We start from the raw sequence: 16,448 nt of genomic DNA on the forward strand, positions 1-16,448 counted from the left end.
CCAGGAGGCCACTCTGGGCACAAGCGCGAACCCTGAGTGACATCCCACAGAGGTTAGTCCCCTGTGTGTGTGACCCCGCCAGAGGCAACACTTGTTCTCCGGCCAGGTGTTCAGTAGCCTTTCCTAGTGGTCACCACCGTGGCTCACTAGAGTGCCTGGAAAAACCCTTTCTCCTGCTCTCAGATCCACTTTGGGAACTACCCTGGCCCCGGGTCCTTACCCATTTGCCTCCAGCTCCAGCCTCAATGAGTCCTGTCACCCTTGAGGAGGGATGCTGTGTCTTAGAAGGTACCCAAGGCCTGGCAGCAGTCCTGCTGACACTGCCTGTCCACGCTGACAACACTCATCACAGGAAGGCCCAACTCAAGGTAACAGCAGCCTCCTGGGATATGGAGGCTTCTGTTTGCCTCTATTTATTTATTTTGGTTAATCCTCACCCAAGGATATTTTTTCTATTGATTTTGTTTTAGAGAGAGAGTAGAAGGGAGGGAGGGGGAGAGGGAGAGAGAGAGGGAAACATTGATGTGAGAGAGACATCAATTGGCTGCCTCCCACATGTGCAGGATGGAACCTGCAATCCAGGTATGTGCCCTTGACCGGGAATCAAACCTGCAACCCTTCGGTGCACAGGCCGACACTCTAACCACTTAGTTACACTGGCCAGGGCCTGCCTGTTTGCCTTTAAAATGACTCATTGTTCACAGCCTGGCCTTGGAAATGGGTGTGCCCACTAATCAAGGACTTCCATACCCACATGGCCACCCCAGTTCTCCAGAAAAGGGGCACTTTTCTATTATTATTTTGAATAGGAAATACATTCACATGGCTACAATATAAAATAAAATTCAATGAAAAAGAATAAAAAGACATTAAGTACCTTTTACTACCAGTATCATCTGCCTCATTCCCTAACCTTCCCAGGTATGGAAACCACTTTTGACTGGTTTGTAACTGTCCTTCCAGAGGTTCTTGGTGCATGAGAAGCAAACGCCACGTATACTGTTTTCTTAGATGGCAAGTTTTAAGACAGTGCACCTGTACCACTTACTCCTCAGCCCTCAGCTACGATGCGACGCTGCTTTTCTGACCAGATCCTGCCATCCTGCCGGGGTGGGCAGTGTGACAGCTGGAAAGGGGATCTGTAACAGCCTGTGGAGTTCACTGAGCGTAAGAGGGAAAGGCCTACTCCAGATGGCCTGGCCTAAAAGCCCAGAGGCAGCAGTGCCGACCCCGCAGCTTGGCGCCTTTGGCGGGGGAGACAAGTCCATTAAGGGCTCCTGGCCACAAACAAATGGACGCTAGTAACCAAGTTGTGCTTCCCACCTCTCCCTCCCTAAACAAACGTCTTTGGCAAAGCCTATTAGAGAAATCACTAAACAAACAAGAAGCCGTGCCCCAGCTCATCGCAAAGGCTCGTAGATGCAGAAAGCGTTCCAGGCTGGCCAGGCATGCTGCCTCTGTGGTGACCAGGCCCAGGTGAACTCTTAGCAACCCCCAGGCCATTAGAGCACATCTCACTGACCACTGTGGGCGGGGGAAGTGCCCCTCTCCACACTAACCTGCAGCCCAGCTGCTGCATTTACGCACCTCTGTCCTTGTTCCCCAAGTGCTCGGGCCATTAGTGCCCAACGCAGAGTAGACCACTTGCCTTGGTTTACTCACCAGGACTATGGCCTGGCCTCGGAGGCCCACCTCTCTGTGGCGCAGGGGGGGCCCCCATTAAGCAGTCACTCGCAGTCTGTCTCTGAACCGAGTCCAGAAGAAGAATGCCCTCAGCCATCTTTTATTTTTGTCCTTGTCAAGGTTAAAAGGAGCTTCTATTCTAAACCAATTTACGCTCACAACATTATTGCAAATGGAAACAGTTCTAAAAACCAAAAGCACCCTTAGCCTGAGTGAGTGAAAAGTTTGAGCAAACAGTTTAGGAACCTCTCTCCCCACAATGACACGTTCCTGGAACAAGCGCCCAGCAGGTGAGACACGGGAAGGCTGAGAGCACTGACCTGGGCAGTGGCCGGGCCCCGCAGACCTGCTGCTCCCCCCACTTGCTGCTTCTGAAATGTCCTTCCTGGCATAGGCGAGCGGGCTGAGAAAGGAAGAGCTCGACCGGCAAGGAGGCGCTGCCCCAGAGCGCCCAGCGGCCACAGTGCACCTCCCCCGAGGTGGCCATAGAGAAGGAGGCCTTCAGGCAGAGGGTTTCCCAGCCTATGCTCCCAACCTGGTACTGACCAGAGGGGTCATGGCGAGGGGGCAGCACAGCCTGCAGCAGGAAAACAACCTGGAAAGCTTTGGAAGGAGAGGTTTAAATCAGGTGGCTCTGATGTCACTACATGGGCCTACAAACTGAGAGAAGCCCAGGTTCTGAGTTCAAGAACAACTAGTCAGTGCCTTGTAGGAGCTATAAATAAGACTTTACTCTTTCTTTTTCTTTCTTTTTTTTTTTTTTCTTTCTTTTTCTTTCTTGGAATACTTTTTAAATGATGTGACACAGCCCCCACTGAAGATTAATAACAAAATACAGTGTTTTAAAGATTAAAAATCTCCTGTAATTTTTTTTTCTAAGTGAATACAACAGGACAGACAGGAGCAAGGTCCAGCTACCCAACAACAGACACATTGAATATTTAAGGAATCCAGCTTGGTTGATCCAAAACCTGGTTCCTGCCACCACCTTTGTCCCAAGCCTCAGCCTTGTACCTCAAGCTTGCACAGAGTGGAAAGGCCTGGCCATCGGATCTCGGCACCATTCTTCAAGCTCTCTCCTTTACCCATCCACAAACAGGGCTCAGCAAATGTACAAGGAGGAGGACAACAGTTTGGCAAGAAAGCCGCCAGTGTCCCTTTGCTGATGGTACAGATGCAGAGAATGACATTCCCCAAGGGAGGTCTGATGGGTGATGAGTCAATGAAGGGGTGTCTGGTCTGAGTGGCAAGTGGTGTCAGCCCCAGCAGTCTGCTCCTTCCAGCCTCACTGCAGGGCCCGAGGCCTGGCCCAGCCATTTCAATAAGGAACATGCTATCAGATTTCCATCTCAGCTTATGGCTGTCCTACGTCTGCACTCTGACCTGGAGGAAATGGAGGCAGCTGAGGAGCCCCTCGTCTCAGCGGTCATTCGTCCAAACCCGAGGTGCTTTACTGTTTGCTAAGCTTCCCTGCAGGAAGGCCTTTGGGTGGGGTTCGAGAGAGGGCAGTAAGGAACTACCAAGGAAAAAAGTAGGATGTTTAAATCACATTATCGGTATTTCCATTACCTGTGGTCCCACCCACTGTCCGTCAACTGCCTCTCCATTCCTCACACATGATGGCATTTCCTAGCTCAGGGAACAAGCGAGGGAGCCCCAGCCACCTCGGGGACAAGTCTGGTCCACAACCAGTTTTTCTAACAAGGTTAAAGTCTCTGTTCCGACCTATTCTCTCAGAAATGGCACCTACTGTTTTCATAAAGGAGTCAGGGCCTGCCGAGTTCACAGGGACCAGGAGAGGCAGCAGCCGAGGGGAGGGCCAGTGGAAACAAGCCCCTAAAATAACCAAGAGCCACAAAACATTCTGCAGTGCGTTCTGGACAAAGCCTGACTTCATTTCTTTTGCATTTTTACATGTGTTTTCAAAAGATACTTTACACAATTTCAAAGCACGTTACTAAAATCAAACTTGTTCAATACTTAGACATGAGCATGCTCGCGCATGCACGCATACACACACGCACTTCCATAGGCAGAGACAGTCTCTGGAGGGAACATCAGATACCAATTCTAGTAGCTGCCTCTGGGATAAGACATGGGAAACTGATTTTTCATAATACACTTTGAACAAGGACATATGTTCTGTATTCAAAAAAATAGCTTTTTTTAGAACTTAAAAAACCTAGTAAACAACACTAAGATAAACTACAACTGAAGAAAGAACTTTTTCTCCTTTAATTTTGAAATGGTCTTTTTGTCTAATTGCATCCTCCCCCTAAGAAAAACCTTTATTTTTTCACTTTGGTGCCTGTGGTAAGGCATTCTAAATATTAAACATCCGGCTTTCTTTTAAATTCACTGTAAACATTCCTCGGCACAGGCCTCTGCAAACAGCTCCTGGCATGCCAACTTCCCCATTTCAAACCTCTCCCTGTCAGCATCGGAGCCCCGTGCACCCGGCCTGCAGCTTGCTCCTCTGAGGCGTGCTTCTGTTTCCCTCCTCATCCCCAAGGACAGCCTCCGGTGAGGCTTCTTACAGAGCACCAAGGGACGGAACCCACACAGGCCCTTCCTCCCACTGCTCACCCAACAGGCCACAGGAAAGAGCAAAGAGCAATGAGCCCACAGCCAGAAAAGTTGGTGCTGGCCGCTGGCTCTGGATCCTCACCTGAGCGGCCTCACCTGATGCCACAGAGCAGGAGGAGGGCAGCTAGGACCCAGAAGCGGGGGAGGCAGTCCTGGGGACCAGGTGCTGGGGCACTGCTACCACATCAGGTGAATCTGCCCTCTGGCCCTGCCTGCAAACCAGCCCATCCCCGTCTTACCCTCCATGGGAAATACTGGTCTTCTAGGCGGCCAATTCCCAGGCACCCTCGGATGTTTTTGCCCCAAACAAACAGCTCTCCTTTGTCTGCAAAGAAAGGAAAATGGTGGCTTGGTTGGGACGAGGCCAAGGGTAAGTCTCCAAGAAGAGGAAGGGTCATGAGAACAGGCGTTCCAGAACCTGGTACAGACAGAGTCCAATGTTAAACTTCAACTTCTACCAGACAAGTAATGCTTCCTTTTGAAGGGAAAGTATACTGCCCCATACCAAAACCATGTCCTAGCCCAGGTTTACAGTGTCCATCGTGTGGGAGACGAGTATGTGCGTGGAGCAGAGGGCCAAGGAGGCTCCTGCACAGACCACTCAGCTCGCACCCCAGGGGGCCCCTCACCCACAACTATGTCTGACTAAACCTTGCCTCCACAAGTCCTGAAATACGAGCATCCTCAAAGTAGGATGATTGCCATTCCTTGTCTGGGTTTCCGCATGTCAGGTGTATTCAGTCAAGTGACAATGGTGAATGGCTATCTCTATGGGCCAGGTCTAGGTCTGTGTGCTAGCAGGTGGGACAGGACAGTGACTACACATGCTTGGTTCCTGTCCTCATGGGACTAGTTGAATAGCTAGAGATAAACAAATGATCAAACCAATACACACACGCTTACCCACTAACAGTACCAAGAAGGAAAAGGACCGAGAGGCTGTTATAGAGAGAGCCCAGGGGACTGCATCTAGGCCTGGGCTCTGGGAATGTCAACCTCCAGGAAAGGACCCAGACATGGCAGGGCAGCCTCCCCCAAGCAGCCCTCAGTGCTGACTTCCATCCCCATCAGCTTTGGGCACTCCTTGGCGCAGCGGCCCTATTTAGCTCCCCCACATCTGGCAAGCAGAAGTAGAAAAGGCATGGGAAAGCCAGGACTAAAATAATCTGGGCTGATTAAATAAGGAATCCTTTCGTTACAAGCTGTCAGAGCCCCTCTGGTCTGTCCAACACCCTTGGTCCTCCAGCCTCAGATTTTACGTGTTTAACGGAACAATTCAGTCCGGTCCAAACTGTTAGACTTCAGGGTAAACCAACCAATCCCAACTCCCAGCTGGCCATATGCAAACGCTGGGCATACAGTCAGGGGAGAAACCCAAGCTCTGATGCTCTCTCTACTGAGGGACAGTAACTGGCACTTGGGGGAAAGCTATATAGGGATTTCATTTCAGTGTGACCCAAAATGGCCACACGGGTGACACCAAACAGAAAACAGTCACTTCATGTGGGTTTCCAGGTATGTGGCTTTGCACACAGTGTAAGCCTTAGAACAGTCTGGAAAATAGATCACTGACACCTCCAGAATTAGTCCACAGTGACTCTTATTTACTAAGTTGAAGTAGCTTTAAAAAACTCACAGGAACTAGGTTCATTTGCAAATGGCAGTGGCTGACTCTGCCTGAGTGGCAGTGAGGGATCCTCCATCCATCAGCGCTGCTACCACCTGGTGCTTTAATACACACAGTCGGGCAAGACTCCGACCACTAGCATAATGGTCCGCACTGAAGCCCCAAAGCCTGGAGCTCCGACAATTCTGAATGGTGATCATCTGGAGCAGTCCTCACATAGCATGGGGCCAGAGCACACAAACAAGAATGACCCGAACTGACTGTCCCAGCCAGATGTTTAAAAAAAACAACAGTTACTTACCATGAGACAAGGAAATAGTGAATTTGCTTGAGAATCACAAAATGAAATTAAATTAATACAGTCTGATGATTCAAGTCAACTAAAGAGGAACAAATTGAACCAACAGTCACTGTGGTGGAACAGGAGATGTAATCAAGAAAAGCACACATTCTAGAAGTCTGCAGAGTAACTGGATATGTTATGGCTGTGTCATTTGGCAAACCTTTGCAAACATCTCCATTTCAGCCTTCCCTTTGATCATTCTCTCCCCCAGCACTTTGGAGAAATTGGGCAGATTTACTTCCACAAAACCACCGACAGTCTTACAAGTCTGCTCCTTGCCATCCCACGTTCCTGGGTCAGATTGGGGTTTGGGCTTGGTCAGGCAGTGGGATTAAGTCCCACACATTCATTTCCTAATTACCTACCATGGATTTGCCAAACCTCTGCTGGTTTTCCCCCACACCCCAACACACTCAAGGGTCCCCTCTCCTACCACCAACTGGTATCCTCTTGAGGAAATTCACTTTCACATTAGCCTAACCACAAACCAAATGAACCAAGATAAAACTCCAGGATGAAAAAAAGATACACATTTTACAACCCCAAGCCAAACAACTTCTGGATTGGCCGCTCTCTTTAATTATCCATACAAGGGTACCGCGCCACTGGATGGATGGAAACCGAGAGCTGCCCACAGTCTGGGGTTGAACCTGAGAGTGAAGCTGTCGGTCTCCGGGGCCGCATGGCTTGGTCACTTACTGGTAAGGGCAGCAAAGTGGCTGAGTCCACATCGAATGCGGGAAACCTGGACTTCGGGGTTGAACTCCGTTAAGCCGAAGAGAGTGGGTGGAACCATTTCTGGAAGAGCAGTTTCCACTAGGTTTGGTCCTTTCCCAAGAATTCCATAGCCCCAGACAAAAACACGTCCTTCTCCTACATTACAGGAAAAACAACGGTCAGTAAGTCAAACCAAGAGCAGCCCTCACTCACTAGAAATTCAAACTGCACCACCAAGAAGCATTACATCCACATGCATTTTTCCCTCCTTGCTTGGCAAGAACATGGTGACAGATATTTAATGTTTCTTTTCTCCTCTTTCAAACTCTTTCTTGTTTGTGGAGTATGTCTATCCAGCTCACCAATCTCAGAATACAAACTTCCCACATCCTGAAGGTAATCTGGACAGGACCCATCCATAAATCACCCAGAAACCCCATGTGAACACCGGAGAGCCCTCGAAGGACAGTTTTTCACAACAGCTCAATGTTTCACAGTGATCAGAAGACCAAGCCAAGTAACTAAACAACTTTTGGGCAGAGTCCTAAAACTCTAGAAATGATTTTTTGGTTATAAAAAGTTTAATACTCATCAGTGGTACCAGATGTTTAATCTGAGAGGCATGGATCTCAGTATCTAAAGTTTAGGGTTTACATTCTAAACCCTAAGGCTGTTCTCCTCTCTGCCTTTGTTTCCTGTCCTGGCAGCCTCTCTGGAGAAGGCAGAGCTGGAGTCTCTGGCCCAGGCTAAGGGACAGGGAGAAAGTTCACTCTCCATTTCAGAGGTCTGCTACAGAATTACTAAGCTCTGTGCGGTCTACTTACATATCACGGCTATTATCTTTTGTCAAGAATGTCACCGCACCCTCTGTTAGCCGAACTCAATCTAACTAGACCTGCCCCCAGCCACATTCCCTTCCTCAGGCCAAGGTCTGCTGCCTGCGAGTCCAATAGACACTGACCTTCCTCTATGCAACCCACCTATAGCTGCCCAGTGACTCTGCAAGAGGGTCTCACCATTTAACACAGCACAGCCAGTGCCACCACATGCAGCCTGCTTCACCTTGCCCACTCCTGAGAAGGGTAAGCACCGGGGGACGTTCACCTAAATCAAAGGAAGGGTCCACACTGTTAGGAAGACAAACCAGCGAGAATTTGGAAATAATCTGGTCTTGTGTACAGAGTATATAAGTCCCAGTTCATTTATTCATGCCACAAGTACTTCCCAAACATTGAACATATGCTAACTATCTAACTGGGTATTGGGAATGAGGGGGAACAAGAGACCTGGTCCCTCTCCTAGTCTCCTACTTTAGCTGCCAGCCTAAATTAACATAAAATTAATTTGTGCTCAATGCAATGAAGGAAAGTACATGGTCTCTGAGAATGAACGTGAGGGAGACAGACCTAGTTTGGGGGGAGGAGCAGTCAGGAAGGCTTCATTTTTCTCCTGCTACCTGAAGGATGAGTAGAGGTAACTAGGCGAGGGGAGAAGAACAGGACATTCCAAGCAGGGGAGATGGAATGTGTAAAGGGAATGAGGTGAGCATGGCATATTCAGGGAGGTTAAACAAGGTCAGAGTGGCTAAAGCAGGGAAACGGGCGAGGGAAAAGGGGTCATAGTATAAGATGCCGGTGGGGAGAGGGCAGCTGGATCATGCAGGATGCTGTGGAATTTCTAGAGGGGAAGGAACATCATGGACGTAGGTAACAAAGGAAAAGGACCAGAGCGTGGGGAGGAGCATGAGTTCACTCTTGAATGTATTGAACTCGCAGTGTCTAGAACGACTAGGTGGAAATGTCAAGTGCTGCTTAGTGATGTCTGGAACTCTGAGGTGTAAGCATATAGATGGTAAGTGCAGCCAAGGGTATGGCTAGGATCTTCTAAAGGGGGAATATGGAGAAAAGAAGAGCAAAATCCACACCATGAGGATCTTCAACATTTAAAAGCCTGGTACAAGAAGAGATCCAGTAAATGAGACCAAGAAGGCCCTAGTCGGCATGGCTCAGTGGTTGAGCGTTGGCCTATGAACTACAAGGTCTGTTCAATTCTCGGTCAGGGCACATGCCCCAGTTGTGGGCTCGATCCCCAGTGTGGGGTATGCAGGAGGCAGCTGATCAATGATTCTCTCTCATCATTGATGATCTATCTCTCTCCCTCTCCCTTCCTCTCTGGTCAATAAAAAAATATATATATTTTTTTTTTTTTAAATGAGACCAGGAAGGGACACCGAGAAAGTTGAGAGAGCACTAGAAGAGTCTAGCGATAGGGCAAAAGGAAAAATGGTTTTCACAAAGATGTCATTGTCAATGTCAAATGCTGCTGAGAGGTCAAGAAAGATACAGAGTGGAAATGTTCTCTAGATTCTTTATTATTATTCTTAGCAACATGGATGTCATTGGTATCCCTATCAAGAGCCACCCAGCAAACTCATAAGGGTGGAAACCAAGTGGAATGGACTGACAATGAGGAAACAGTAAGTCAATGTAGCTCCTGAGAAGCAGGAGGTAAAGCAAAGGGGTAAGGGTAGAGAGAATGGAAGGAGATGGAGGAGCCACCTAGGGCTTTAAGATGGAAGACATACGAGTCAGGTGAAAAGAGTGATGGAGGCACCAGCAGAGAAGGACAGGTTCAAGTTTTGGGAAAGAAGGCCCAGCAGATAGAGGATGGCTCCTGAAAAGGTGGAAGGCGATGGGATCCAGGGCAGAGAGAGAAGAAGCAGCTTCAGCAGGAAGAGATACACCTCCTCCACCGCTGGAAAAGGAATGGGTCCCGGGTGGGTACAGACACAGGTACATGTATATGAGCCATAGCAGGAAACTGAGGGCATTCTCATCCAATAGCATCTGTTTTCTCTATTAAACAGGAGGCAAGATCTGCTGAGAGTGAGAGATGGGAGGGTCAGGGGTTTGGAGAGTGAAATGTGGCCAGCTTAGCCTTCCAGCAGGATTTGGTCTTGGCGCCTCTACTGAGAAATAACTTTGGAAAGATAGATTATAAGTGTTTCAGTGACAGCCACGAATCTTCATGGATTCACTTTCAAACGGAAATAGCTGAAAGGTAACAGTCCCTAAGTTGACTCCAGAGGAATAAAGGGGCTTACCAATCCAGAAAACGTATGCCTAGATAAAGTGGGGCTGTCAGGGAGGGGGCTGGGCCTCTGTGCTTGGCTCTCAGAGAGCTGCTTTACCTCACTGTGCTCTGGCACAAGGCCCTCAGCAAGTACTGAGAAATGCTCTCGAAGAGCCATCGGAAACATACCCCTGTTGTCACTGACAGGATGAGGCTTAGACCACAGTAAAGACTCTTGGTTGTGATGGGCTACTTCTAAGGTGACCCCTAATAATCCGTCCCCTCCTGTTCACACCCATGTGTAATCCCTGCCCTGTGTGGGGGCTGGACCTACTGACTTCTTTTTTTTTTTTCAGAGAGGAAAGAAGAGGAAGAGAGAGATAGAAACATCAATGATGAGAGAGAATCACTGATCGCCTGCCTCCTGCACGCCCCCTACTGGGGACCGAGCCTGCAACCCAGGCATGTGCCCTGACCAGAATCAAACCTGGGACCCTTTAGTCCACAGGCCGACGTTCTATCTGCTGAGCCAAACTGGCTAGGGCCTGACTTGCTTCTAATGAGCAGAAAACCAGCATTAGTGAGGGAAGGTCACTGCTAAGATTAAGTGATAAAACACTGGCTTCTGTCTCACTGGCACTCGCTCTTGCCTTCTCATTTGCTCACTCTGATGAAGCCAGACGCCATGTTGTGAGTTACTACATGGAAAAGCCTACGTGGCAGGGAACATGGGAGGCTTGGCCAACAACTATGAGCTGGCTCACTGCCAGCAAGGAAGTGAGGCCCCAGTCCAATAGTCCACAAGGACCTGCATCTTGCCAGCAACCCCAGTGTGGTCTTGAAAGCAGAGCCTTCCCCAGATGAACCCTAAGATGACTGCAGCTTTTGAAAGACTCAGAACCAGAAGACCCAGCTAAGCCACCCCAAGATTCCTGACCCACAGAAACTGTGAGATAATAAGTGTGTGTTGTTTTAAGCCACTAAGTTTCGGGGTCATGTGTTATGCAGCAATACGTAACCATGACAGGACACTGGACCTGTCCCCCACAGGAAGGCCAGGGGAGACATTTTCTCAGGCCTGGGCATTAGGAAGAGCAGTACTTCTCCTGAACACTTTATTTGCTATTTATTTTACAGAAACAATGAATCATTTCAATGACCGTTTTCTCTTTGCTTTGGCTACTAGGAAACTCAGAGCCAAATCTGCAACCACTTCTAGCCACTGAGCCAGACCACAGAGAATGCATTTTTTCATCTATTAGCTGATCTTAGTTTTCCTTTGTGCAAGATTATCATTAACATATATTTAAAACCCCTCCTGAAGAAAAAAAGAAACACAAACTTCTGTATTTGTCAAAAGTTTGATAAAGAATGTAGTATGTTTTTTAAATAGTCCTTATCTTTTAGAGATACATACTGAAACTTCTATAAAAGAAATATGACACCTAGAATTTCCTTCAAAATAATCCAGGATAGAGTAGATGGAATTACAGATGCAACAAAATTGCCCATTAGGGAGTATGGGTTTTTTTGGGAGGGTGTTGAAGGGGTAGTTGAGGTTAATGAAAATGTCTGGAATTAGATAGTGGTGATGGTTGGACATCCTTGTGACTATACTAAAAACCACTAAATTATATATTTAAAAATTGTGAATTATATCTCAATTTTTTAAATGGGCCATTAGTTGGCAATTGTTGGACATGGGTAATGGGTATATAAAGATTAATTATGCAATGAGCTCTACTTTTTGTTTAAATTTGAATTTTTCCTTAATAAAACATTTAAAATTCTACTGTATAGTAATCATGGTGGCTTGCTTCAGTGAGGACAGGCTAGTGGTGAGGAGAGGCTGCAGGCATGGCTTCTGAAAAGCTGCTAGTATTCTACTTGACCTAGGTGGAGCTGCACAGGTGTCTTAATCAAGCTGCATGCACATGATCTGTGTGCTTTGGGGCATATGTTACACAGCAACAAAAAGCAACAACAGTGTGACAGCGTAGGAACTTAGGTAAATAGCCTCGTTATCCGGGCATGCCTAAAATACTGCCCTAAACCAGGACTATCTCATCAAAGTATTGATAAAAAAAAATGACTTTTGCACTTTTCTTTCTGGGCTCCAATGAAATTGTCAAGAACTTGGAACCTTACCCGGCTGGTGTGGCTCACTGGTTGAGTGTCAACCTATGAACCAGGAGGTCACAGTTCGATTCCCAGTCAGGGCACCTGCCCTGGTTGTGGGCTCAATCCTCAATAGGGGGCATGCAGGAGGCAGCTGAACAATGATTCTCTCTTGTCATTGATGTTTCTCTCTCTCCCTCCCTCTGAGATCAATATAAATACTAGTATACTAGAGGCCCAGTGCACAAATTTGGATCGGATCGGAACTAGGCCTGTGGGGAGGAGGAGACAGTGGGAGGTTGGTTGGCTGGGCCAATGGGGGGGAGGGGCCGCGGGTGATTGGCCAGCGGGCCCCACCCCCGATTGGGGTGGGGAGGCCAATTGGGGGTGGGGCTGGCCGTGGGGAGGGGCTGTGGGCAGTGGACCAGATGGCCCCGCCCCTGAATGGGGTGGGGGGAGCCAATCAGGGGTCAGTGGCCAGGGGAGGGACCATGGGAGGTTGGCGGCCAGCTCCACCCCCGATTGGTGTGGGGGGGCTGATCGGGGGCCAGCAGCCAGGGGGAGGGGCCATGGGTGGTTGGCTGGCCGGCCCTGCCCCTAATTGGAGTGGGGGGGGGGCCAATAGAGGGTGGGTCTGGCTGGGGGGAGGGGCTGAGGGCCAATCGGGGGTGGTGGGGGCCCATCTGGTGCAGGGCCGGCCGGGGGGAGGGGCCACGGAAGGTTGGCTGGCCGGCCCCACCCCCTGATCGGGCAGGTTTGCTGGCCCCAGAGGGCATCATAGCAACCGGTAGTTCAGTCATTACAGCATTACGGTCACTGGTTTTTTATATACAGAGGTATTTTTTTTAAAAAGAACTTAGAGCCTTGAAGAGGCAGTCTTACAACAGGTCAGGTCTTAACATTCTAGCACTTTATACATCACCCTTTGGTGAAGAACCTCTTAGAAATGTCCTTAGCACACTATATTTACAAACCTCCCAGCACCATGCTATAAGTGACCTTATACCTGTGTGGAGTCCGTGACAGAGGCCAGCTGCCGGTACTCAGAGTTGCCCCAACCAAAGAGGTCTCCATCAGCCGACACAGCCAGGCAACAATCACCGTAGGTGGCAACCTGGACCACATTCACTCCTGTAAGGTCTCCACCCAGCTTGGTGGGTACACTGGTGATATTGTAGTGACCCAGACCTAACACAATAGAAAATACTTCTGAGTTATTCTATTACAACTTATACAGACTTACTTTATGCCAAACATATTTGCGCACTTTACAAATATCAAAAATCCTAATCTGTTCCTCTGCATGCCAGGCAACTTCCGTCTCCATGTTCTCTCAGAGGCAGTAAAAGGCATCATTGTAACTAGATCATATGAAAACTCCTGGACTTTTCTAGGTCCAATTCAAGTTAGAAAAGTTCTCAAGATGAAAGCCTACTATACAATGAACATATGAGACCTTGCATATATTAAAACGAGCAATTTCTAATGCACTGCTGAGCTTGCTGGAAAAATGAAGGAAATCTCTACTGTCCACCCACCCAAAAAAGTAAACAGAAACAGGCAAACTGGCGTGGTAAGCAGTAAACAGGACAACACAGGGCTTGCCCGAAGGACAATGTCATTATCAGCACTTCAGTAGAAGGGAATCCCTGAGCAGCACAGGGAGGCAAACACTAAACCACAGACTCTGGCTTCAGGGGCTTCCCACAAGGGGCTCAAAGTATGGTCATACTGGCATCAGAAGATACTACCAACAGAGTAAAAAGGCAACATGGGAGAAAATACTTGCAGATCAAATATCTGATAAGAGATTAATATTCAGAATATACAACAAATTCAACAACCACAACAAAAACAAATGACCCTATTTAAAAATTTCCCTCTTCAAAGAAAATACACAAAGGGGCAAGCAATAAGCATATGAAAAGATGTTCAACATCACTAATCATTAAGGAAATGCAAATCACAAATGAGATACCACTTCACACCCATTAGGATGGCCACTATTACAAAAAACACACAAAAATAACAAATGTTAGGGAGGATGTGGAGAAAGTAGAACTTCATACATTGTTGGTAGGAATGTAAAATGGTACAGCTACTATGGAAAACAGTATGGCAGTTCCTCAAAATTTTTACCTGAAATTACCATATGATCCAACAATTCCACCTCTAGGTATATACCCAAAAGAATTGAAAGCAGGGTCTCAAAGACATATTGGTACACCTATGGTCACAGCAACATTATTCCAATAGCTAAAAGGTAGAAGCAATCCAAGTGTTTATCAACAGATGAATGGATAAGTATACTGGTAATGTGTTATATACATACAAGGGAATATTATCCAGCTTTAAAAAGGAAGGAAATTCTGACAGATGCTACACAATGGATGAACTTTGAAGACATTATGCTAAGTAAATAAGCTAGTGACACAAAGAATAAATACTTTATGATTCACTTATATAACGCACCAAGAAGGGTCAAATTCATAGAGGCAGAAAGCAGAACAGCAGTTGCCAGGGGCTGGGAGGAGGAAAGAATGGGGAGTTACTGTTTAATGGGTATAATAAAATTTCAGTTTAAAAAGATGAAACAGTTCTGGAAATAGATGGTGATGAGGGTTGCACAACAATGCAGACGTACTTAATATCAGTGAACTGTACATCTCAAAATGGTTCAGATGGAACCATAACTGTGAAAGTTATTATGTATTAACATGAAAAACTATTTTGTATAAATTTAAATGATAAAACAAAGATATAAAAATCACACCAATGCTATCATTACAACATAAAAAGATGTACTTGTATGAACAAGGACTGGAAAAAAACATGAGACTGAACAAAAACAATTTGGTGGTGGTAGGATTATTGAGGATTTAGACAAGATTTAAATCTTGATTTTAAAGGCCCTCCCTTCAGATAAATTTCAAAAACAGAAAGATTAAACATACAAGGTGTGTGAAAGCTTATCCCTCATTCCTTCCTCCCTTAATGATATTCTTCTGAAATCAGCTAAAATGGAGCTCCTTTTAGGCAGCACTTGTTTCTCTACAAGGCTCAGAACTCCTTTGTTGCGGAGTGGCTCCAATCCCCTAACCAATTCTTTATAATGCATTTCTATGGGAACGGGGACGGGAGAAACGATTATTGTTCCCCAGGAAGCATTTAAGAGATGTAAGAGTCAAATTAAGGAAGATGGGTTCTAGCCTATGAGAACCCTACAGCTCACAACGCCATACTGCACTATCCCCCGGGATGAAAGGTACAATACCTGTTTGCCCATCCGCACCCCATCCACAAGAATAGACTTCTCCTTTATCCGTTAGGAACAGACTATGGTCCTGACCACAGGCGACCTATTAGACAAACAGAGGTAAGGTTGATGAGAATTCTTTGAAGCCCAACATCCTAGTCAATGGACCTGAAGCCCAGTAGCATTCCCTACCGCTTCTGAGCACCAGGCAGGCTGGGTCCAGCCAGGAAGGATGCCCCACCCACACTCCATCTCTTATTCATTCTCAATGTACTACAGCCTCGCAGTCTCCCACTCCACTGAAAGTGCTCTTGCTAAAGTAAAGTGCCAGGTGTCCTAAGGAACAAGCCTAAGAGCTCCTCCATTGCCCCCACACCTGAGGAACCACTCCCTCCTCCAAAGCCTTTCTCTTCACTATTCCTCTTCTGCCTCTCTAAGCCTCTACTTCTTACCCTTCAGTGGTGGACTCCTCCAAAGTTCTGTCCTCTGCCCTCTCCTCTCCTGCCTTCACATTTCCCAGGAGACTGCATCCATTCCCAAGGCTTTCGCTGTCACCTCCACACTGTTACCCCCAGTCCCAACAAATCTACTGAGTTTGGACCTATTTCCCTAACTGCCTAATGAGAAGCACTCTTTATTGAACACTTAGTATGTCAGGCACTTTGTGCTGAGTCAATAACCAAGACCACCCAGTAAGAAACTGAATCTCTGAGAAGTTTAGTAACTTATCCAAAGTCACCGTTAATATGTGGAGAAGCAAGGAGTTAAACTTACATCTCTGTGACTTTGAAGCACTACATTCCACTGTAAATCCACTCTCTCGCTCCTCCTGGCACCCTCTCTCCCAGCCAAGCCACCCCTGCTCCTCCTCCAATAGGCCCCTCTCTGGGTTGAGAACATCAGCAGCCAAGTCATTGGCCTATGGAATCATGCTCAACTCTCTCTAGCGTGCTCCCTGCCCCATCAGTTTCTCCCATCAGTCCCTTCTCCCCACGGCTTCCCAAGTGACCTTCATCCCTTCCTCTCCCCTTCCCCCCTCTACTCCA

General features: G+C 47.4%; 1 protein-coding gene across 2 annotated transcripts in view; it reads right to left on the reverse strand.

Moving 5' to 3' along the window:
• The window catches only part of RCC1L (RCC1 like), a 30,786-nt gene that overhangs the window by 1,248 nt on the left and 13,090 nt on the right, over positions 1 to 16,448 (reverse strand). For both annotated transcript variants that reach the window (XM_079793454.1, XM_079793453.1), the window contains exons 6-10: positions 15,421 to 15,505; positions 13,153 to 13,334; positions 7,973 to 8,060; positions 6,939 to 7,112; positions 4,509 to 4,594 (exon numbers count right to left, since the gene is read on the reverse strand). In XM_079793454.1, coding sequence (XP_079649580.1) covers positions 4,509 to 4,594; positions 6,939 to 7,112; positions 7,973 to 8,060; positions 13,153 to 13,334; positions 15,421 to 15,505 — 615 coding nt within the window. The remainder of the gene's footprint in view (positions 1 to 4,508; positions 4,595 to 6,938; positions 7,113 to 7,972; positions 8,061 to 13,152; positions 13,335 to 15,420; positions 15,506 to 16,448) is intronic.

The sequence above is a fragment of the Cnephaeus nilssonii genome, assembly GCF_951640355.1.
Source record: "Cnephaeus nilssonii genome assembly, chromosome: 2".
In the NCBI taxonomy this organism is placed as follows: Eukaryota; Metazoa; Chordata; class Mammalia; order Chiroptera; family Vespertilionidae; genus Cnephaeus; species Cnephaeus nilssonii.